This window comes from Sitophilus oryzae, unplaced genomic scaffold (genome assembly GCF_002938485.1).
Source record: "Sitophilus oryzae breed Bouriz unplaced genomic scaffold, Soryzae_2.0 scaffold_1318_pilon_pilon, whole genome shotgun sequence".
NCBI lineage: Eukaryota > Metazoa > Arthropoda > Insecta > Coleoptera > Curculionidae > Sitophilus > Sitophilus oryzae.
This window is the reverse complement of record NW_022145969.1, coordinates 1,042,827-1,067,132: the sequence shown is the minus strand read 5'-3', so window position 1 is coordinate 1,067,132 and position 24,306 is coordinate 1,042,827. Positions and strand designations below refer to the sequence as shown.

General features: G+C 32.2%; 2 protein-coding genes across 10 annotated transcripts; one reads left to right on the top strand and one right to left on the bottom strand.

Annotated features, from left to right (window-relative positions):
* Positions 1 to 1,984: 1,984 nt before the first annotated feature.
* LOC115875007 (nicotinamidase) lies at positions 1,985 to 3,962 on the bottom strand. The gene is made up of 6 exons (XM_030890319.1): positions 3,912 to 3,962; positions 3,582 to 3,768; positions 3,410 to 3,506; positions 2,957 to 3,228; positions 2,412 to 2,580; positions 1,985 to 2,229 (listed from the first exon to the last, which is right to left on the bottom strand). Exons 1-6 carry the CDS (start codon positions 3,944 to 3,946, stop codon positions 1,985 to 1,987), a joined length of 1,005 nt encoding a protein of 334 aa, XP_030746179.1. The 5' UTR covers positions 3,947 to 3,962.
* A 1,061-nt stretch (positions 3,963 to 5,023) lies between these two features.
* Positions 5,024 to 22,904, top strand: LOC115875073 (ensconsin-like). 9 transcript variants are annotated; one of them, XM_030890427.1, is made up of 10 exons: positions 5,031 to 5,163; positions 7,020 to 7,064; positions 13,634 to 14,146; positions 16,027 to 16,167; positions 16,402 to 16,704; positions 17,401 to 17,857; positions 17,918 to 18,410; positions 18,464 to 18,703; positions 19,797 to 19,963; positions 21,999 to 22,904. In XM_030890427.1, exons 1-10 carry the CDS (start codon positions 5,118 to 5,120, stop codon positions 22,129 to 22,131), a joined length of 2,538 nt encoding a protein of 845 aa, XP_030746287.1. In that variant the 5' UTR covers positions 5,031 to 5,117; the 3' UTR covers positions 22,132 to 22,904. The 9 variants fall into 9 exon arrangements, 8 of the variants coding, with proteins under 8 accessions (XP_030746288.1, XP_030746287.1, XP_030746286.1 ...); XR_004048965.1 differs by lacking the exons at positions 5,031 to 5,163; positions 7,020 to 7,064 and adding an exon at positions 9,514 to 9,817 and having other exon boundaries at positions 22,007 to 22,102; positions 22,158 to 22,904; XM_030890426.1 differs by lacking the exons at positions 5,031 to 5,163; positions 7,020 to 7,064 and adding an exon at positions 9,514 to 9,817 and having other exon boundaries at positions 21,999 to 22,102; positions 22,158 to 22,904.
* The last annotated feature ends 1,402 nt before the right edge of the window (positions 22,905 to 24,306 follow it).

Genomic DNA, 24,306 nt, shown 5'->3' with positions numbered 1-24,306 from the left:
GTCTACCTCTACTCATTTCCCTCTGCTTTTGGAGGATCGAGGATAGGGACGGTCGGGATAAGTCGACAGATCAAAAATAGCGATTCGATACTTAATGTACGTTTTCGCGTTCGAATTTTTTGGAAAAGTGCCTTGCTTTTTGACTACGAGTTGTTGAATTTATTGTTTTCTTCTTCTTTTTTTTGTGAAATGTTATTAAAAAAATTAAATAAGTCGGGTTTTGAGATGTTGTCATAATGATACTCGTGATGGCACGTTTCCTTCATATCTGAAGACATGGACTCTGACTGGACATCCAAGTATTTTAACCAAGAGTTTGTAGAATGTAGAATGTTTAAGAGAGGAGTTAATCACCGCGACCTTACAGATCTATTGTATTCCCCTTTCTTGAGTTATAACGAGCTATAACTCATCATACAGTCTCAGGGCTTTAACAAAAGCCAGTATCTGAGACGGCTCTACAGAAGCCAGCTGACGACATCAGCCGTACAAAGTTCATGGCACGAACGGTCGTCGTCTCGGCGCACTCAGTGATAAGATGTTCTGGTGTTTCCCCATTTTCCCCACATCTTTGATTTTTCTCGGTAGTAAGTTCTGAGGAACTTTTTCGAGTGTCTTAGACCATTGGAGGGAACCAGAAGTTGTTTTTGAATTTGTTGTTTATTTCTATATTTGTTGTATTTAAAGAGTTGTTAACAAAAATAGGAGGAATATTGGATACAATGGTACCCTTGATGACGCGATTCCTTCACATCTGAAGACATAGGCGTCTTTTCGGAGAGCCTAAAATTTTAACAAGGTATTGTTGAAGTAATTGCTATTTTTCCTCCATTTTACTGAAAAAAGTTGTTAAAAAATTAAATACGTCAAGTGTTGTGGTACATTGGTACTCCCGATGCCATGGTTCCTCCACATCTGAGGACATGTAATGGGCATTTACTATAGTTTTTATGAAAAAATACACAGGTCAAACTTTTGTTAAGGAGCTAGTGACATTAATTAGGAAGATACTGATTTTTTAAAAATTCTTCTTACACAAAATCTAATTGTTTTATTTTTTTTTCTCTAGAATATCAAGTATTAAAAACTTTACACTGAGAATACAAGTGGTTTGTCGTGAATAATTTACTTTAATTATTTGTCTCCCTATTTTTTTCAAATTCTATAGAAAAATCGGAATACATAGGGTGTTTTAAAGTTAATAGGTGTTTTTTTTAAAACCTAGGTGTATTTTAAGCGTTATCGATGTTTAGAGCTAGTTCTGCATCTCTAGAGGCGGGACTTGCAAACTATATTGATCGTTCCGTCGGAGCGCCTCTCCGTTTTCCGAACGCTGAAAATTCGCGCCTTATTTGTTCAACTTTTATACAATTTCTTTTGATTTCCTTTACATTTACCAGGCAGATAGGCAATTTACCACTCCTCGCTACCGAACTTCCGACTTTTGTTTAATTTCCTTTCATTCATTTAGTTTTTCTTCCCTTCTCGCTCTTGGTTAGAGTCGACCTAATTCGAATTTGACAGGAATACGATTGCAATGACGTCACGGGCCGTAGCTATGCCGTCATCTCGTGTTTTGCTTTATGCCTTCCTCTGAAAATTTATCAGTTTTTGATTTTCTCTGCTCGGATGCCCCTAAGATAAACAGACGATGTAAAGGGCTTAATGTTCTTATTTTGTTTTATCCAGGAGAGGATATACATTTTGACATATTGTATTCTTAGTCTTTAAGTTATGAATATCGTAACATTAACTTATCGATATTTTAAATATAGTATTCCTATTTTCGAAGGTCTTAGGTATTGCCAATGTTTAAAAAAACTAAATAACTTCTTATTATTTTATTGATTAACATTAACAACATATTTATTTATATAACACGATAATATAAAGGATATTTTGATAAATTGCTCTATGTTCTATAGAAATATGTAAAATTTTTAAAATTTTATTGATAATAACAATATTAGTAGTATCTTCATTTTTAGTTTTCCTCGTTTTTTTCACATATACTTGCTTTCAGTTCCATAGCCAATTTATAACCCAGTTCTGGCCGCCTATCCCGGCCTTCCACCATAGCTTTTACTTGTGACGAATTCACTATAACACCGCTGTTGGTTATGACAGTGTTTTTGGTTTTTTCTATATCCGTCAAGTCCACACCACGACTACAATCGTCTAACAATATTGTCCTGTACCCAATTGCCAAAGCGTCCACCGCTGTAGCACCTTAAATTTATAATTAGCGCATTAATTCTAGGGGAAGCTTGTGTAAAATCAGACAGTAATTATTTAAAAATCATAATAATATATAATATTCATCTGTAAGTATTTTGTCTTGCGATAATACTTAATAAAATACTTCGACTGAATAAAATAAAAGAACTGCATTGAAGCAGTTTTTTGCATACCGACGCATACATCATATGCTAATCCGCATATGTAGATGTCTGTAGCATTCCGTAATCTCAGCTGAGCACACAAGGTTGTATCTGTCATTTTTTTATTGTCCCAAAACACCGAGTACGAATCCACATCCGGATTTGTACCTTTATACACTTTAATTGCATTTTGAAGAACCTAAAATAAGCACCTGTTTATTATTTTATTTATTTTTGTACTGTCAGTCTATTTCTGACTCTAGCAACTACTAAAATTCGTTATTTTACGAAACATTTATGGGAAAAAGAAATATAAAAGAAAAAAATAATTTATTTAACAAAAACTCTTTTTTCGACACTCGACAAAAGCACGCTGGAAGACCTTTTGTCGGTCGCTTTGAACGTTTTTTATCAAAATACAAAATAATGAATTAAAAATATAAACCATAATTAATTAGCTTCAGCTCCAGAGCCAAGTTTGCAAAAAAATTGAAGGAACAAAAAAAGTGATTATTTTACCTACAGAGTTTAATTGATTTTTTATTCGTATATATTGTAATAAAAAAATGTCGTACTTTTAAATCTTTATGTAGCTCAGATCCCCAAGTGTCTTGGACGCAATGCCTTGGCCACAATCGTTGTTTTTGTGGCGGTGAACCACAAAAAACGACCGTGTCATAAGTTTGGGCATTTTCTGCTGTCACTGGACTGCTGGGGTCAATTTCCCGCTCTGCAATATTTTCTATAAAGGATACGTGATCACTAGGGTGCCAGTCTAGGGAGTAAAATACAGCATCGAACTTTACAGTGTCCAGCAATTTGTTAATTGGCTCTATCACATCCAGACCTAAAGAAATATCAGAGTCTCCTATCCTATAGCTTCAAAATATATAATTTTATTAAAAAAAAAGAAATATTCTAAATTTACAAAGTAATATAGATATATCTCAATCGCATGTATACCGTGCTTGTATTGTGAAATATTATTTTGTACTAATATGAACACAGAGTACATAATATTACTATACCATTTTGTTGAGCTGAACAGTTGCTGATGTTCAATGTACCAGATATAAAATCGTTCTGAACATCAACTATAAGAAATGCAGATATCGGACGCACGATCTAAAATAAAAAAATATTATTTTTCTTTTTGCAAAGTTGAGCAGCTATTTTTGTTAGAATAAATTCATCTCTTACAATCTTTATCCAATGATTCCAACAAAAAGTGAATTCGTCTTTATCAATTTTTCCATCGCCATTTGTATCGAAAACGTTAAAAGTTTCAACCAATTTTCGTTCTTCTAAGTGATAAATTTTACCCCTATCGTTTCTAAATAGTGCCCGAGTTAAATACCGAAATTCTTCCACGTTTAAATATCCATCACTGAAATATTCTTTTATTATCATTCTTTATTTATTACAATCTATATAAACTCAGTAGGAGATTACATTAAAAAATCCTCTCCTACAAATTCTTGAAGCATAAAATATAAATACCATTATATTAGTGAATTAGCGACTGCTTACCCATCTTTATCAAATGCTTGAAAACAAGCATCCATAGCCAGTAATATGCGCTGCTTTTAAGTTGATCAAAACTAAAATAATCTAATTTTGCATAGTTAAAAAATGTAGAAAGGCTCCATCGCGACAAAACTGGAGCACATTTCGTTAAAAGCAATTCAATGTAGGAAATTTATTTTGAGGGTGGCACAACGTGGCACCGATATCAAATGTAGCGTCTGAAATTCAATTTTCCAATAACAGGCAAACTAAATTGCGCGCCAGTGAAATGAATTATCCATAAAACACCACTCTGGAGTTAGTTAATAAATAAATATATTAAATACCTTACTCACTATATCTAAAACAAAGAATAATAGGAGAGCGCCGTTTTTCTCGTAGGAACACGCAAAATTCTTAAATTTAAGCGCCAATCTCTTTTCAAAAATGCGATCTACAGTATTCTGTTATACCGATAAGTTTTCGAAACCGAAATCCTAATTTTCAAAATACTTAATATTATGATTTAGCTACTCATCAACAGATGGCGCTAGATGTTATTTTTTAAAATAATTTAAATATATGTTTTATTTAAATTTAATTTAGTTTATTTAATTAAATTCTCTAGAAATAAACTAAGTAATCGAGATTGAAATATACTTATTAATTTTTGTTTGCGCAAACCTAAAATTTCTCAAATAAAACATAAAGTAACTTAAAGGGCATATTTCCTTGGTAATTTATTTAAAAATAAACAGGGCAAACTTAAATTATTTGATTAAAACTATGTGCTTCTTAAAACTTTGAGCTTTTAAATTGTAACTTTCTAAAACATATACATAAATGTAGGTAGGTATATGAATGGCTTGCATTAAATTAATAAAAAAACCATGACGCAATGTATATTTTTAAATCGCTCCAATACATTGTACCTTATAAAATTGGCGTTAATAAATTTTAAAACATATTAGCTCCATTTCTTGTTACTTAATATATAAAAAATTAGATTGATTATTATTTATTCTCTATATTCTATTAATTGATTATCTATATTATCTCTCTGTATCTACCCTTTAATGATCTATGGATTTAATGTTGCATTGAGAGATGGCTCCCTCTGTGGCAAATATGACAACTTTGAAACTTCATCTGTCAATTGCGTTGAAATGGTCGGTCTGGTAGATGTGATATGTCGTTGATTTTATAGTGTGTAGTGTTAGTGGTGCCAAAATGGCAGAAAATGGACAAGAAATTCTAGAAAAACCAAGAAATACAGGTTAGAATAGTTTATAAAAGACTTTGGGATCGTTTCCTTGCTTTAAGAGTATGCAAGTCATAATTGGGGCTCTGTACTGAAGGGACAGAATCCATTATATAAGTAAGAAATAGAGACCATCTGTAGGCCCTTCTAGCAATTTTTATCAAGAAATAAGCTTAATTAATTGAACTAGTGCTTCAACAGAAAGAGCTGTACGAATTGGGGCCTCTTTCAATCTACAGCTTTGCTTTCATCTCAAAATGACAACTAGGCAACAACTTTTGACACCCATTATTTTCTAATACAAACCTCTTTAAATTTAAGCATATTATATTATCTTTCCGGAGTGTCATAATAAAAAATATATTATACAAATAAACACTAGGCTTTGATATATTCCTTTTTAAGCAGCCTGTCCAGCTCAAGGCCTTCAAGGGTAACGATCTTCCAAAGTTTTTAGATATAGGTACCTATTTATTTACCTTCCTTGATACGTGTATATTTTAGGAAAATTCTAGTCATATACTATGTTTAATAAATTATAAATACGTTCCTTTCTCATAAATTAGAATGTTTTTATGAGAGCAAAACAATATTCGCTTTTATCTTATCAAAATTGATGTTGGATCCTTATATTAAAATGGTATTTTTGGCAAGTGTAACACAAACCGGTTTCCACAATATTTGCATAAATTTCATTATGTATAGATAGAACAACCTTTTTTTTACCGGGATATACAAATTATATATGTATATTGTTAGGTTGGGTTTAGTTTTAAAAGAATTCAGAAAGTGTGCCTTACAAGACATACATTCTAATAGTTCTGAATAACAGCTGATCTTTCACTTAAAGTTAATGGAATTATGATTGAAGAAAAGAACTAAATCTTGAATAAAATCTAAAGTTGACTAGTCCTTCAACCTGTCTCTTTAAATAAATATGCTTTGAATAAAAGATCAATACAGAAATAATGCATTTAAATCATTTCTAGAAATAATAAAATCAGTGACAGTGCTAGAATATTTGAAAATAATCATTGATATGTTTTTATCAGTTTTTACGAAGTAAATCAATACTTAAAATTAATATTTTCAGGCAATAATCCTTTATTTTGGCACGGTTAGACACTTTTTTGAAGCATCTTCCGTTAATCGACGACCATTGACCAAATATTTATTAGCAGTAGAATAAATAGATGTTGAATCGTCTATTCATTCATGCCAATTTATTTTCTATATATCTTTTCCCTGTAATAACGTATTACATTTACATATTATAAAGTGTACACTATATGGATTAAGTTTCGAACGTACCTATAGGGTGGTCTGAAATGAAGCCTTTTAAAACCTGATAATTTTAAGACGTTTAGATTAAGATCTGAGACCACCTATTAAGCCTTTTACTTCATACAATTACCCACATATGTATATTAAATTAATCGTGTATGTAGAATGTTGAAATTTATGAAAATGAGATACTTAATTTGAATTTTGATTGTTAACCTTCAAATACCTCAAGTTATATAATAAATATACGGAAATAAAATAGTGTGCAGCTAAGATCCAGCAGTTGTAACACTACATTTATGTCTTGTAAATGTATTTTAAGTCCGAAAACGCGCTCTGAAATTTACAGTATTCCGTCTTTTTGTTATTTTGGTTTTATATTCTATATTCAGATTCTCTGCAGTGTATATTTAAAATTACACATGCACCAAGTGAGGTATTTTAGTTCTGGAGATGTTTGATGGATAAGGCAAGCTAGTTCTTGTTGTCGTCATGGTTAAATATTTATTGTTTTCGATAGATGGTTCGTTTCTTAAGAAAACTATCGAATGCTTTAGTGTAATTTCTATACTTGTGTTTAATTTCAGATCCCCATCCCCTGAATTTTTCTAGCAATAGTTATGAGCACGATGGTGAGATATATACTTAAATAGATATTTTTTTTTAACCACTAACAACGAATTTGTTGTGTGTTTTTCTTTACTAATTCCGCACTGTATATAGCGATATTCTTTTAATTTTAGTAGATTAGACTTATAGTTTTTCTTAAGTAGTATATTGAGAACCATTTTATATATGTATACTATAAAATATAATTAAAAAGCATAAAATTTAAGGATTTTGTGTTATTATTAATGTTTTTTTTTTAATTAAAAATATATTTTTATTTTATTAGACTACATTAGCAAGAGACCAGTGCATGGGCGAGGCATTCTAATTAAAAGTAGAGTTTTTATGATTTTGCGCACACGATTTTAGCGTTATATTTAACAATTATACATTGTAGATAGAAAATATTTGGAAAATTACTCAATGAAACAACACACCCACTTTATACCGACGATTTTCAACGGATTAGACACAGCTTTCAAGCCGTTCTCAAACAAAAATTCGGTTTAATCAATCAGCAAATCCTTTGAAAAATTTACTATGCGCAGAGAGTTGAAAAAAAAACATTAGTAAAATTGTTATTTTACTATTAATAGCGTATTCGCATATTTCCTGAACTTACCTTAAAATGCACACGAAGGTCATGATTCATCAAGGTTTTTAGTTACTACATCAGAGACTGTTTTGTTCTAATTGTCTTAAAAAAGCACTTAATAAAGAAAAGAGCTATAGAGTATTATTTGTATAATAGGAATCTTTTTTTTTATTTATTTTTTTAAGTAGGAAGAACATATTTTTTTTATGTATAAATTTAGAGCTTATCTCATTTTATTATATTTTATAAAATTGCTATATGTACATTTTTAAAACATAAATATAGTAACATAGTTTAAAACATAAATATAGTAAACCTTATCTTTCCTATAAATATATCACCTAATGTTTGGTTTGATATATTTATATTTTAACACATTATACCCCCTATTATCTACCTCGATAGATTATTACTGCGGGTGTTGATGTTGATTCGATAATGAATCTATTTTTAATACAGTGTTTTTTGAATATTCCTCTTCTTTTTCTCTATTTTTGACAGTGAATAATACTCATTTTGCGTGTTTTCTGTTTATCGATGTTTTATATACCACGCCTAAAGTTTTAGTCCACAGGACATTTCATTTTACAATGAAAAATCCAAGCGTAGAACTTTTTGAAAGAGTTTAAACATAATTTTGAAAGTTCGAATTTTTTATGCAAATCAGTTAATATTGGAAATAATCAGGAAAAAGTAATATCTAAGAAAAGCCATGAATAATATTTGTATACCGAGCAGCCTAGTAATTTTTAAATATAGAAATCTTTACGTACAAGCAAATCTCGAGATTAAGTTGAGAATTTTTGTATATCTTCTGTCACTGAATTTGTCTGTACCTATATCTTGGAAATTAAATAAAAATTATGTATAAACCAAAATTAACTTGACAAAATGTACTCTGAAATAGAGTTTTGAAAATTAGAGCAGTAATGCAATCACACGTCATGTACTAGCCAGCTATCGATTTCATAGTTTAATTGACCCAATAATTCGATTATTAATTCCATTCTGCCCTATTAATGACATCAAATCGATCAATTTAATTGCACTTAACCGAATGCAGTAATTAAATTAACGTTTAAATGTATGAATGTATATTTAAAAAAATGTATTTGTTTTTTTTTAAAGAGTCATCGATAAATTAGTATCTCTAGTATTTTTTATCTAAAAATACATAACGTCTTTTTTGTGTTTTTTATTGATTGATGAACAGAGATATTTCGAAACTGTGGCTTAACAATAGAGAAAATTAATATTTGAATTGTGATTTGGTTTGGTTCTTCAGAGATACCTTAAACCATCTTATACAATTTTATTATTGCAAACACCAATTTTCTACTTATTAAAAATGATAAAGAAAGTGTCAAATTTTTTTAAAGCTAAATTATTACAGAATATTTAACAGCTTAAAATAAAACAAAAATTTAAGGGTTATCTCGATAGAATTTTTCATTTATTCCTATTTCAAAGACTACCGTGATGCCGTTTTTTTTCGATGATAACAAGCATTAAAAAAATTTTTTTTGTAAAAATCATTAACGATAAAGGAAAAATTACAGAGAGAAATTGTTCAAGACCATAAATTCTAGGTGTCTCTTAATCACAAACGAAAGCTATTTAAAACAATTCTTTAATAATTAAAAGAACTACGGTTTTAGTGAAATTTTAAACAGTTTAATAATGACACTGGGGGAAGTGGTACTGTGCTATTGTGCAAACAGTCTTAAGTCATCAATCGGTCTACCTACGTCAGGTAAAGGAATCAAGGTGTAAAATATCGAAAAACGCTAATGGTCATCACGGTCATTTAAAAACAATAATCAGCTCGCGCAGGTTTTGTTTGTTTGTTGAATGTTTTCATCGGGTTTTATCTATGAAGCGCGACCAGCGATAAACAAATGTTTCAGTTGAGTTGTGTAATTCCAAGTAGGAATGTCAGTGTACTTCGACGTGATATCCGATGGTGCAAAACCTAGAAATCGGTTTGTGAGGCAGATTACAGTGCCAGAAAAATGTCACCGGGTTATATGCACAACGATAACTTCAGTGAGCACATCAATTGCATCAGGAGCATCCTAGTCAAGACGCTGTCTTCCGAAAATGTGTCAAAAAGCGACGTCTTGAAAGTGAAACGATTCGATAAAAATTACGGCAATAACAAAACCACCGTCAAACATGTAGGTATGTAAATTTAAATCACATGCACAAAAAATGATCTACAATTAGTTTTTCAGTCGTTTCAACACTTCGTTTGTCTTTCTTATCATTATCTATGGTATTTATTTCCTTTTGAATATGTTCGGTCTCAAATAGGATGTTTGCAATTCAAATACCTTGTCGGAATGTTGAATTTACTCTTTGATTGAATATATTATCTAATTATTCAACCATGTTAATAATTTATTTCTTCTTCGAATTCGTGCAGTGCTAGTTTTTCTAATTTAAAACTACCGTACCTGGAATAAGAGAAATAAATAAGTTTTTTGTTGTGATTATGAGATTTTGGTGAAATTCCATTGTTATATATCTTTCTTTTATTTACATTGACCTATAACATTGTGATCTGAACTTTCAGAAAATCGTTAAAAACCATAAACAAACTTATACCTATAATAGTTAATAGTAGATATAGAAATGTAGTGAAGATACGACCCACAAAGTGGGATATACAACTGGTTATAAAATGATTAACTCCTTGTTAGAGTAAAGGCTTTGAATGTGGCTATATAGTGGGTGTTTTTTCAAAGTCTGAATAAAATATTGATAGCCTATGGGCGACCTTAAGATTTATTTGTTTATGTGTTGGGCAAGAATCGTGCACGATTATTATAATTAGTTTTGTACAGAGTGTCTTAAAAAACGAACCTTTCAAACTTCCTTGGTGTCTATTTACTTGGATAATTCATTATATCCATCTTATAGCATCGGTGTCGTAATACACTTCGTAATATATTCATACTTTTCTTGTCATAACTATATTTAGACATTGAAAAATTACAATTTAAAATTTTCATCGGATGGGTTTGCGTGATATCTACATGACAAAGCTACCTGAGACTAGAAGTGACCTTCTGAAGGTCTGAGATTCAGATTCTTTCGGTCGACCAATATATACAGGGTGCGTACAATCTCTGCTTTTCATTAATATTTTAATATCTCGTGAAAATATGGTTGGTGCTAAATATATTCACGCCCCTGACACCTGAGAATATAATTTATTATTTTTAATTACAGTGTGTAAACGTATATAGCGGAAATAAATGATAAAGAAGCGTGTTCTTGTGACAATTGGAGCACAGTACTTTCATACAATTTTTTCGTGAACAAAAACAAAATAATAAACACTACTGACACACTTATATGCCATCATTTGATTTTAATGAACTTTAAAAAATTATTTTATTTTAAGTCTGCTGTGATGGAATTTCTTTAGCATCTTGAAAATTGATAATCTGCATTCCTAGATTGCATCGTATATTTTTTTGTCGCTCTGTTCTACAAAGAGTTCGAATGACAGACAATAAAAACTATTCAAATTAGCCTCTATGACTCAACACATTATTATTTCTGTTGCAAAAGAAACATTGTTTTGCGGCTTGTTCAAATCAGTACCGCATAGAAATGCATTTCTATCTTGTTATAGGTAATTGTTTTGCTTGGTGGAAGTGATAAAAATCTTTTTGCCACATTCATTCACCTTTCGAATACCGCCAGAAAATTTTACTATACAGGAACAAAGCGGGAATTGGCAAATGGTCAAAAAATAAACGAAATTGGAACAATAAATGTTTTTTACAGAGTTCAAGGGGACATCATCTGTCAATACGCAAAAGTAATTCAAGGGTACATGAGATATTTTTAAAATCCCCAAATTTTAATAGAAAAATTTACACGGCAAGACGTATAATTTTTTTTTTCATTTATGTCTTTAAGGAAAGTAAACTCTTACACACAATGTAACAGGAAAGATATAATATACAATATTAGTTCATGCAGTTATAAAATTGGTAATAAACAAATACAATAACATCATAAACTCACATTTCGTGTGGTCTTTGTTTGTTGGTAAACATAATAATGTAACACCTACAAACAAATGTTTAATTATTAACTTTTTAAAATGTCGATAGTAGTGCGAATCAATGAATATAAAACTGTCTTTTATCAAAAATTTATAGTACTTTGCACTTGCACTGTGTAATCTACTATCATTTTTGAACCTATCCATCAATGTGTGTCTGTAGATATAAAATCTAATTAATTTATAATCTATTATCTTTTTTCGATACATAGTGCATTTCTTTTTAAAAAGTTATTAATTAATCTTTTTTGATCAAAATGACTAACGTATAACTAAAAATCAATAATGTTTGGTGTATTCTTTAGTAGGGTGTGTGTGGAAAATACTATAACATTTCTTTGAACGAATATTTTACATATTTTATCAAGGTTGTGCAAGTTACCTTGACATTAGTTTATTAAAATTATTGTTTTTCAATAACTACTTACGTCCATAATGTGAAGGAAAAAACAAAAATTAAGTGTTTGTAATAATCAATTCAATAAAAATTCGTTGCTTAAAATGCTCTCTGTTTTATTAAAAGTCGAAATTGAATTAAATGAATAGTTTGAACGCAATTGGTTTCTATAGCCTTTGGGAATTATGTTTGGAATGCGAATTAAGTTGCATAGATATATACTGATACGTATCCTTTACGTTATTTTCAATAGATGCTGAAATATATTGCTTTGCGTATATAGAGGAAATACGTACTTACATTCTATGTTCTAAATATGGATTTTCTACTTAGCTTGTTATGCGTCATTTGGGAAAAAGTGCTATTTCAATTAGTAATGCTTATTAACTTTGCTTGTAGTGATTTATAGTACCATAAAAGATTCTTTTAATAATCTAGCGAAAGTAATGATGTGTGTATTGTACCCTGTATTTAATAATAATTATATTTGGAGATATTGGAATAAAAGGGGTCAAAAATCAGTAGTTAAAAGAACTCGCACGTCTTTAAAAATAGTAGTCGACATTATAGCCACAGTAGTTCAATAAACTCGTTACTTTTTCCTTTAAACTTGAGTTCGACTCACCCAACTACCAACTAACATTTGTTTCTAACTAGTAAACTTGTTTTATATATGACACCTTCAGTCAGAAAGAAACATTTCTTAAAATAGTTAATTTTTACTGAACATAACAAAAAAATTCTGTTTATACAGGGTGTCAAAAAATGGTGTATCTTCGGTGGTTGATTCGACAGATAAAAATAAGACAAAAAGTTTCTATGAACATATGCCCTTAAATGCTTGCCGCGGAAGTTACAGCCCTCAAAAGGGTAAATAAAATAATATATTTTGTTTATTTTTAAGGGCAACGGCCCAGCTACGTCGAAACACTGGTTCCCATTAGAACACCGAAGTTAAGCGACGTAAGACGATACTAGTGGATGGACGGGTGTGCGGTTCGAAACTCTGTATCGTGCTGCTGTCCAAAAAAAGGCAAAAGTGTAAAATCTTTTGACACACACTGCTCATTCACGCCGTTTCGAGGCCGAATGAGATCGGATATCTCGTGAGTAAGAGTCGATTTAGATACTTGCCAAGTCGGTAGGCCATTGACCATGATATGGTCGAGGACCGCGGTTCGGATTCCGCGTAAACAAAGTAGGCCCCGTCCAGATTAGCCCTGGCAGCAGAAAGGCGACGTTAACTGAAATCTTTATTTTACTTTTTTTTATTTTTAAGAGTATCGGTAAAACATCCGATAATCCGAAATAATATAAAAACGAAATAATAAAAAACTATGTTTTGATTTTTTTAAAAATCTTGAACTTATCTGTAGAAACATCCACCAGAGGTACATACACTATTTATTGACACCCTGTATATCCAGTTAATTTTGAGCTGTGACATTTTGATTTGAGGTATCATATTGTATTCTTTTTTGACTTTGGTTGTCTTGATGTGCTTCCGATATTATTGCAGTTGATAAGGAAGCAAGATTGCGCGGATTGAAAGAGCGTCAAAATGAAGAAAGGCAGAAGAAACTGGAGGAGTTACGGGCACAAGCACTGGCAGCACAAAGGTTCAAAGAGCAAAAGGAATTCGAAAGAAGAAGACGCCTAGAGGACATGAGGGTGAAAGATGACCAACGCAGGCATCTGGTCGAAGAAAGGAAAAAAGCCATAAACGAAGCTGAAAGGGACAGACTGGAATCGATTTTACGCAGGAATCAGGAAAGGGATGCCAGAATAGAAGCTAAGAAGCGGAACGAACGAAGTAGCATAGTTTTTGCGTTTGGCTCTTCTACGCCTCGTATGCTGGATCCTACGGACGTGACGGTCTCATTTTGGGGCCATAGGAGGGCCACTTCGACTCAGAACATTACTATATCATCGTCCGGTAGCTCTTTGACCAGAAGACAGTCAGAAAGAGACCTGGACGCTAGCAGTAAGAAAAGAGCTACTTCGGCAGGAGGGCTTGAACGCGCCGCTGAAGGTACATTATTTTTAATTTTTTTTTGGTTGACATTATATTAGGTTCTTGCATTGAAAGTACCAGCATACCTTTCACTTTTTCAAAGGTATTCCACGTTTTCAGTATGCGTCACAAAAAGATGTTCTGCAACAAAATCTTAAAAATTTAAATTTTTAATAGAATTTGAATGTAAACCGTGCTGAACAGTTTGAAAATAGTCTATACACGGCCTGAGGTGCTTCCACATTTTTTTTTGCTCTATGGTGTCAGGATAACAAATGTGTTAAAATGGCTTCCAGTTCTTTTTTCGTGGAATAAGTGATAGTAATGTGCTTTTTCTGGATGTGTTTTGCAGAGGATTTTTTCCTGAATCTCTTAAACACGTAAATACCTTTGTATACATTTTTTGGGGGATTTTACCTTATGTAAAAGATCTGGACTACTTAATAAGTTTTAGCAACTTTCCAAGGCTCATAAGTTTTAGCAACTTTCCAAGGCTCATAGGAAAATAGGAAAACTGCTTATAACATTTTGAAAAATTAAGTATATGTAAGAAATGTAATATACTTTAGAATATATAAACTTTTAAGGGCTTACATGAGTTGATTTCTTGAAAAATATGGATAAATGTCAATTTTTGTCTTTGAAAAATAGTAAACACGGTTATAACATTTTTAATATTTTAGTATATGAAGAAAATTTAGTGTACCTTTAAAGTACCTATATAAACTTTTAAGTGCGTTGGTTTTGCGACAAAAAAAAAGATATTTTTTGAGCCCTTGTGCATAAATGGAAATTTTTGCCATGTAATGTTTCAAAGCGCTTTGAAAAATAGTAAACATGGTTGTAAAATTAGTTAATACCCGTAATTTATTAATTCCTAATTCCTAGTATTTTTTATATGCAAGAACCTTAGTAACTTATATTGTCGTTGTTTCAATGTTTTTTTTTTCGAATTTATATCTGAACGAAGAAAACTGTTGTTTTTCGTTTAACTAGTTGGGGAAAAATAAACTTTAGTAGACTGCATGATTGTGGGATATTTTTTTATTAGAAAGGAAATTATTTTTTATTTGGCGATGTATGTTTTATTGGTTAGTGCATGGATATTTTATTTAATTTATTTGTGAAACAGCACAAATAGTTTACATATTCTGTTTTCTGTTTAAATTTATTTTTAAAAGCTCCACAAATAAAGGAAAAGAGTATTTGTTTATATGCAATTACAGATATTATTAATGATCTTTAAAAAATCAAATAGAAAATTGAATAGTGAAAGTTCCAATTCGGTATGAGCTTAATTGCAGTCGAGGATGTCATAAACTATACCGAGCGACTTTAGATCGAATAAAATATTAAATAAAATCTCGCTGCAAGAATAATGCAATTATTAAAATCCATCTAAAAAACTTTCTCTCAAAATTAACGTATATATCCAGTTAGAAAATTAGGTTTATGGTTTGTCCGCATTTTGAGCTCATAGTTGCGTATAAAATGCGTTTTTTTTCTGAAGGGAGGGGTTACACTACGTAAAAATTGTGACCTTAGGTATTCCTTTCTTAAATGTAAATATAACCTACTTCTTTAGCACTACATATCGCATAATTGTGTTCAAAGGGCAATCATTACTTTCCCACACGGTAATAAGGTTTATTTTTCAAGGGCCTTGTGATATATCACTTTTCCTAGCACACAAACCCTTTTTACTATTTACTTTAACATGGTGGACTAATATACTAGATTTTTATTGAGACCTTAAATTTCAGTTTGATTTTTTTGAAAAATTATTTATGATTTTTATCGTTGCGTATATTAGTCCTATAAATTCATGAATTAGGAGCTTAAGACTAGAATTGCAAGGCGTGAAGGTGATCACATAGCACGAGGGGTGAATTTTTTAGGTTTGATAAGTCCCACGACGCCCGCAGGCTGCGCCAGCGGATATATTGGACGGCGCAGAACAGACTTAGTACCGACAATCCCTTCGAGAGATTCCTCTTTTCATTCGTCCACATCACGCAAGTCCCTCAACCATTCGCCAGGTACAGTCACCTTGCTAAGGCTTTTCATTTTTTTACATTTAACCATTATTCGACCGACAACAAAAACCCACCTAAATATATCGACGATCTTAGACAATAAAACTATAGAGATGATCAGTCACGTTCACAAACAAACCAAAATGTCCCAAATCTCTATACTTTTTTATTCTATATCATCGAAATATTTTTGGTATTAAGTTTAACAATAGAAAACAACTGAAAATCCCCCAATAGGTAGGGCGTATTCGATGTCTCGCTTAGATCAACTGGCAAAGCCAAGGAAGCCGGTACTGCCGGCCCTAAACGAGTCAAACATGGCGCCCAAGAGCTCGGTGACGCGCAGCATGAGCCATTTGGCGCACGTAGGTACCAAACTGAGTCCGAGGAAGCCTTTGAGCAAGACGGACAGCCGCAGCATGCACCATCTGAGCCCTGATGCGGCTCACCCGCCCATAGCTCCGCCAAGGGTCAATCGAGCCACTCAGCTAAGGCAGCAGAAGTTGCTTTTGGCCCAACAGTCCAGTAGTGCCAGCGAGGGTATGGCTACTACGCTTCTGTTGTCCATTAAACACGGCGAGGGTTATTAGTGTCGCCTCTTATTAATCTATTTCAATCATATTAGAGGTTTTGGGATACAATTCGAATTCATCCTATGCAGTACCATAGTTTATCGAGTTTTTTTTAAACAGTATCACACATGAAAATCAGGTGGAAGCATCATTTTACCTACCTTGAATCTACTAGTATTTGGGATCTACTTATTTTATTAATACCTGTAATCTTACTAACAATTTGTACCATTTGACAATTTGTGTAGCTTTTACAATCGGGTACACGTCGAAATGTATATTTTTATTTTTTTTTTGGTGGTGGTCCATTTACAGGGGCACTTACCTTTTAAAATACACTGCACTTTGCACATTTTTTTACACACTAATGCGACACAGTATAGCTTTTTATTTGTAGACAAGCTTATCTTTGCATATAATTAGTTTCAATTTATGCCAGAATTTTTATGGTTAGTTAGGATATAAGCTATATATTAAAAGATTGATGTAAAATTATTTGTAAAGTGCTAGGGTACTTTTTTAGACGTTTTAATGTATTTAACATCTAATTTTGAAATATAAAATTTGAAGTATGTAAAACTTTGGAGCGGAATCAGACTTTGCTTCAAGTTTTATAAAAGCTATAGACTGATTATATTCTAACCTGAGATATTCCTCCGTGTAGCCTCCTCTAGACCGAGTAGTGCTATGAGCCAACAAAGCACAAATAGCGTAACAAGTTCAGTGAATGTTAGACACCGCCTGTCCACTACACCACGCCGACCACGTCCAGCGAGTATTGCGATAACTGGAGTTACACACGACAAAAATAGCATTGATAAAGGCGAACATAAACCTCCCTTGCCTAAAACGAGAAAGCCTTTGTCGAAAACAAATACTTCTGAAAAGATCGAGAAGACAAAAACTAAACCTGCTAAATCTCCTGCCGAAGAATCAGCACCTAAGATCACTGCGGAACAGAAAAAAGAAGATAAAACCGAGAAAAAACAAGAAGTTGGACCCCAAAAGGTACAGCCTTTGCCTCAGAGGGTTGAGGCTTCTCCTCCAGAAAAAGAATTAGATGTATCGCAAGTACAAACTAAGGAGCCATCACCGCCACCATTGATTGCTACACAAGACATGTAAATATTTTGATTTCATAATTTTTGGCACACAGCTAATTTGTTAAATATTCTTTACAGAGAAGCACCAAAGTCTCAGGTTATAGAATCCACTGCCCAGCATCAGGAAGATCGGAAAGTTACTACAACAGAACAACTGTCCCCTCAGCAAGATAACATTATTCAGAATTTCATAGATTCAGAAAGGAAAGCAGCAGAACAGATTGTAGGCGTCCAGAAGACGGATGAAAATTCAGCTATCGTATCTAACAATGAAAAACATGAAGAAAAGGATGAAACTAAAGATGTGAAGCAGGATAATAGCGACACAATTTCATCAGAAATGACTACGTCCATTTCCAAGCCAAGGATAACTACAGAAGAGGAAGCTAAGGCTGCTTTAGCTGAAAGGAGACGTCTTATTCGAGAGGAAGCTGAAAGGCAAGCAGAACTGGAAAGACAACGGATTGAAGCTGAACAAAAGGCAGAGTTTGAGCGGCAACAAAGGGAAGAAGAGCAGGCAAGGCTCCTTGCTGAAATGCAAAGGCAATCCGAGCAAGAAAGGTTACAAGAGGTACGTTTATTTTCTTAATAGAGACAGTTTATAACATGATTTTTATGCTTTAGGCCATTAGAGAAGCTCAGAGGCGCGAAGAGGAAGAAAGGTTAAGGAGAGAAGAAGAGGCTAGACAGAAAATATTAAAGGAAGAGGCCGACAAAAAAGCTAAGGAAGAGGCAGAGAGGCAGAAGGCTGAACTTCAAAAGAAATTGGAGAATGAAGAGAAAGAGCGCGAAGAGCGGAGAAAAAGAGTGGAGATGATCATGTCCAGAACAAGGGGGAAGAACAATGCTAACTTACCCTCACAGGTTGGTTTTCGGTTTAAAAAATATTATACGGGGTGTTTTAAAAAACATGTGCCATCTCTCGTGGCGAGATTTCTTACGTAAAAATAAGATTTATTTTTTATATCAACATAGGTCCGATTGTACTTTGTTTCGTAGCTACAGGGTGTTAAGTCTTAATATTTTTTCGATTTATTATAATCTTCTTCCAAGGGACGTGCATATGGGTATCACTGTAATATTTTTCTAGAAAAGGCATGTACGCCACTGACCTTTTTTTCTCTTGTTAGCGAAATAGAGCAAGCTATTTAATACCGATTAAAAGTCGTCTCATGATATTTTGTCGATTTCGGCGTGCTCGACGAGATAAACGCAATTTTATTAATTTGCTTTGATCCAAGTCAAATAGGAACCTTTAAAAAATTTAATATCATTAACTTGAGAAAGTTTTAAATAAGTACTCATTGATTCCTCAACAAAAAATATGAAAAAAAGTTCCTATGAACATGGGTATGGAATTGCATAGTTTTTTAGAGTTACAGGATGTTAAAACTTTTTTAAATTATTTTTTTTTGTAATTATCTTAAATACCATTATTTTTTTTATTTGAAATAGGTTGAACTAATAGTAATAACAACAAAATAGTGATAATATTTAATAATAAATTAGGTAAAATGTAATTTTCTTTTTATTTTGATTTTTGTGATTAGTAAAATTACGTTTATCTCATCAAGGAGGCCAAATTCGACAAAATATCAAGAGATAACTTTTAATTGGCATTAAACAGCCTACACCGTTTTGATATCAAAAGAAAAAAGTCAGTAACGCACATGTTTTTTTGAAAAATATTCCATATGTACGTCTCTGGTGAATTTATCGACACTTTTTTAGCATTAAAATATGTAGCACTTATAGTAACTTATATCCGCAAAATTTCATTCAAATCGCTGCAAGTACTTGGAGGAAAATTACAATAAATCGAAAGATTAAGACTTTATCACCCTGTAGCTACGAAACAAAGCAGAATCTACAGTTTTTACGTGATATCTCTCCACGAGAGATGGCACATGTTTTTTGAAACACACTGTATATGCCTTTTAACAAATATTTTCTTCAGAATTCTCAAGATAAAACTAAGCCTGAAAACAAACAGGTGACAGAAGAAGATAAACTTAATGAAGATAACAAAGTTAATGAGAATAAATTAAATGGATCTCAGCAAGAGAATGGGACGAATGACACTAGCACCAAGAATGGCAAGGATATGGGAATTGTTGACAATATGTATGTATCTATAAAAATTTAATAAGGTTCATGATTTCAATAACGCATACATAAACATAAGTTGTTAAATAAGCGTTGGGCGTTCTATTCATTTTAGTAAACCTCTGTTACTCATCATAGAGAATTTGTGGAAAAATATGGTACCTATATAAAAGCTATTTCAGCTATGGATTTTCTATAAAGCAAATTTACCTGTTCAACTTATTTAACGACTATATAAATTAATATTATAATATGAAATATTTGGCCATATGTTTTCAAACATATTTTGTAACATATTAATGGTGTATATTTAAATTCTTATATGTATATTTCAGTTTTTATTCTCAAACTTTTGTTCTTACGTGTATAGATTGTTTAAGGCCAATTTCACATAAATATTTACTATGTTATGACAGTTGAATCTTCTGGCAAAATCTATGAAACTAACTTTGAAAAGGTTAAATGTTTATTCATAAAGAATATCTAAAAAAATTGCTTAAAGTAATAAGCACATATATTCTGATTTTTCTTATATGTTTATTTCATTAGTCACATTCATAAAAGAATAAGCTGTAATAAACAAGCTATATTCAATGTATTTGCCTTGTAAATCATTTAACCAAGGAATATTTGTCTAGAGTGTCGCAAATTATAAAATTTTAATTAACAAATATGTGGCCTTATGTTTACTACTAAAATAAAATATTAATATTTTGTAAATGCTTCATAAAAATACACTTCTTCAAATAGTTAACGCACCACTTTGAATGCACAAGTTGTCAGAAATTATCTAGTTGTAGCAAATCCCCAATTGAACACCCTGACATGGAGGGCTCGTAGTCTAGATCTAAATCATACTGAAAATCTGTGGTATATCTTAAATAGACTAAAGGCTGATTCATGGTACACCGTGATGGGCCGGGGCCGTGCGACGGTGAAGGCACGGCCAAATATTGTCAAATGTTATTTATACGTATGCATTCATGCTAAGCCGGGCACGGGCCGAGCTTCGCCGAAAGGCGTCCGTGCCCCGTCCGTGCCCGGCTCGGGTACGGCCCGGTGTACCATGAATCAGCCTTAATAGGTTAAGATCAAGAACAGTTAACCTAATAGTTTATTTATTTAAACACCTTATATGTATGCAGTAAAGAAAATGAACTGTATAAATCGTATTAAATACTCGGATAATGCATTTTTAAGAACAGCAGGTCCCAGCATCACCTTTTGCAAGCATTCTTTTTAGAGTACTTCCATATTGTGCTTTAAAATAATTAATAAACAAAATCGTGGGCACTTAGTATGCACTTTGTCACAATCCACAACACAAAATGAACGTATTTATACACTCTATAGCTCTAAAAACTTTAAAGACACCTTTTTCACATTTAAAATTGACAAAATAATTAACTCAAAATTTCTCAGCTGTTATTTTTATAAGTTTACCATAGGCAACTAATAATACACACTATCATGATAAGGCCACGAAGGCTTTGACAAGGGCTACAATGACGTCACAACTGTCAGTTGAAGCGCGGGAAGAGGCGAACGTACGTCTTATGGGGATGGGCAATCCTTTTAGTTTACCGTTCTTGGGTTAAGATCACCACCACCCGAATCAAACAATCTGGTAGAATCTGGGTAGATTTGGTTCAAAACGAAATAAGGCAGCATATTTTAAGTATGAATCAATGATGCCAATATGTTATTCGTGCCACAGGTGGAAACACTGGCTTCTAAAAATGTTTTTGTCAAGAATTTTCATTTTTTAGAATTTGAACTTTAAATAACTATTATATGGCGTTTTTTTAATATCAATAAACCTAATTTAATAATTTGGTAGGTTAATTTATTGGAGAAGTGTATTTACACTTTTTTGAAATATATCTTAAACAAGAAAATAAGTGGACTACCAATTGAATAATCTTTCTTTTAAAACGCTTTTCTGTTCAGGCCAAGGAGTCCGCTTATTTTTTTTTAATGGATTATCTTAAAACATGAGAGTGTCTAGTGTTAAGTACCAGCGGGAAAAGATGAATAAAATAGTAATTTGTAGAATTCCAGATGATAGTCTAAAGAATGCCAACACTACGGTTACGGACACGTTAAATTCGGACTCAATAAACTCAAACAGCGCGTGGCAGCCAACACAGCAGTACGGTAACCTCCTATACAATAATAATAGTTAAAGAGTGACTCCATCTGTGTTTTTCAGATTCATAGATGTGAGCTGAGCGCAGTTTTATATTATTTAAACGTTAGCTAGATTATATTAGTCCTTGTCCTAATATTTTTTAAAGTAATTTATTTTGTATTGACTACGGAAAACGGTTGTAAATTTGAGGTGATAGAATAAAATATTTATAGAGACGGCAACTCGTTCTACCCTTACGTTAATTGGTTATATTCGACTGAGACGGGACAAGGTCCGTCCTGATGGAAAAACAGCCTTGTTTTGATCAGTATTCCGCTTTTTTTCGATCAGGAGAGTTATCTTCCACTTTATTTTTTTTTGTTTAATTTAACAACTCGGTCTGTACTAGTCATCTTGTATGTTAAATTGTTGTATAATGTTATCTAATATACTCTGCTGTTGTAATAAAACAGTGTAGTTTAACTAATATATTTTTTATTGCGGTTTTGTTTTAAAATGCCTGTCTGCATTTTGAACGTTTTTTTAAAGAAATCGCCATTTTGTTGACTTTATTCGAGCGATAGATTATGTTGATGGGAAAAGGTCATTTTTTGTTAGATTAAATGATATATTTTCGATTAATTACGGAAAAATTAAACAAGTTAGAAAGTTACATAGGTTTTGTATAGCTTTAGAGAAAGAAAATTAATTATAACAATGACTGTGACAAATATTAATTAGAATACATTTTTTCCATTGTAACTGTCATTTATCTTTATATAATTATAATAATATTGAATAAAATTTATCACGAGGCAATTATAGGTTCATATCTCTTTTAAATTGTTTATACTTAAATGTGAAATTCAGCCCTTTACATTGCTTGTTAAAAAGTGCTTAATAAATGTAAAATTTATTTATGATTCTTTTGTAGTTTTATTTGTTTCCACTATGCTTAGGACACAGATATCTTGTTAAGTATTAAGAACTTAATATTAATGCAAGATAATGCACACTTTCCTCAGAATATGTTTATGATTATTTCATCATATACAAAACTTATCTTGCATTAATTTTAGGCTTCTTAACACTACTATGATCTGATTGAGTCAGGTTCAAATTAACGTACAGTACAGTGCATCTGTCCGTTCTGTAGCTACGGGGTATCCGTGAGAGGGGAAACGATATTCTCTCGATGTTTTTCGTAAAAAGAGGACGCGTCCCATCAATAAAAATTGGACAAATTTGCAAGTAGCCAATAAAATGAGTGGGCGGAGCGATTTGCGGTGACGTACTCGTCAAATAGCAGATCGTCCAGCAGATGTAAAGTGCGTATGCTGGATCTGTGTCTATGAACGGAATGCGGACAAAAAACATTTAAATAAACAGCAATATATTTTATAAGTCTATTTGACGAGTGCGTCACCGCAAATCGCTCCGCCCACTCATTTTATTGGCTACTGGCAAATTTGTTGAATTTTTATTGATGGGACGCGTCGTCTGTTTTTTTACGAAATACATCGAGAGAATATCGTTTCCCCTCTTACGGATACCCCGTAGCTACAGAACGGACAGACGTACAGTACTCTTAGATTAACAATAAAAAACTGTACTTCATCAAGTCATTTCATTCTTAATGTACAGTGTGTCCCATTTTAGTTGAAATCATAGGGTATCTCCGTTATTAGTGAAGATAGAAGGGTGCGTTTTGCACAAACCTGTCCCACTTTTTCGTCAAACGGAAGATGCTGCAAACAAAATTTTCATAGCCCTCTTCATTTCTGAGCTACAGGGCCTTTTCGAAAATTTTACAATTTGGGACACCCCCTGTATCTCTGTTATTGTTAAAGGTATCGAGAAGGCGAAAACTGCTTATTGTAGAACTTTCTACCAAAAAAATATTTTTGAAAATATGAACTAAAGTTATGTTTTTCAAATGGAACACCCTGTATATTTATAAATCATATGATCTGTCTTGCTATGAGCTTCTCAAAAATATATATCACTCTATATTTATTTTCACTATTTACTGCAATATTTAAAATATATCATTTTCTTATTAGTAGTAGTGGGAACTATCGAATGAATACTATCGAAACATTCGATAGTTGCAATTCATTCGAATAATTCGATAGTTAGTAAGAAAACATTCGTTGAAAACTATTCGAATAAAAATTATCGAATAGATCCGTCATCTGCCTTGAAATATTGTATTCTAGTAATTCGGCAG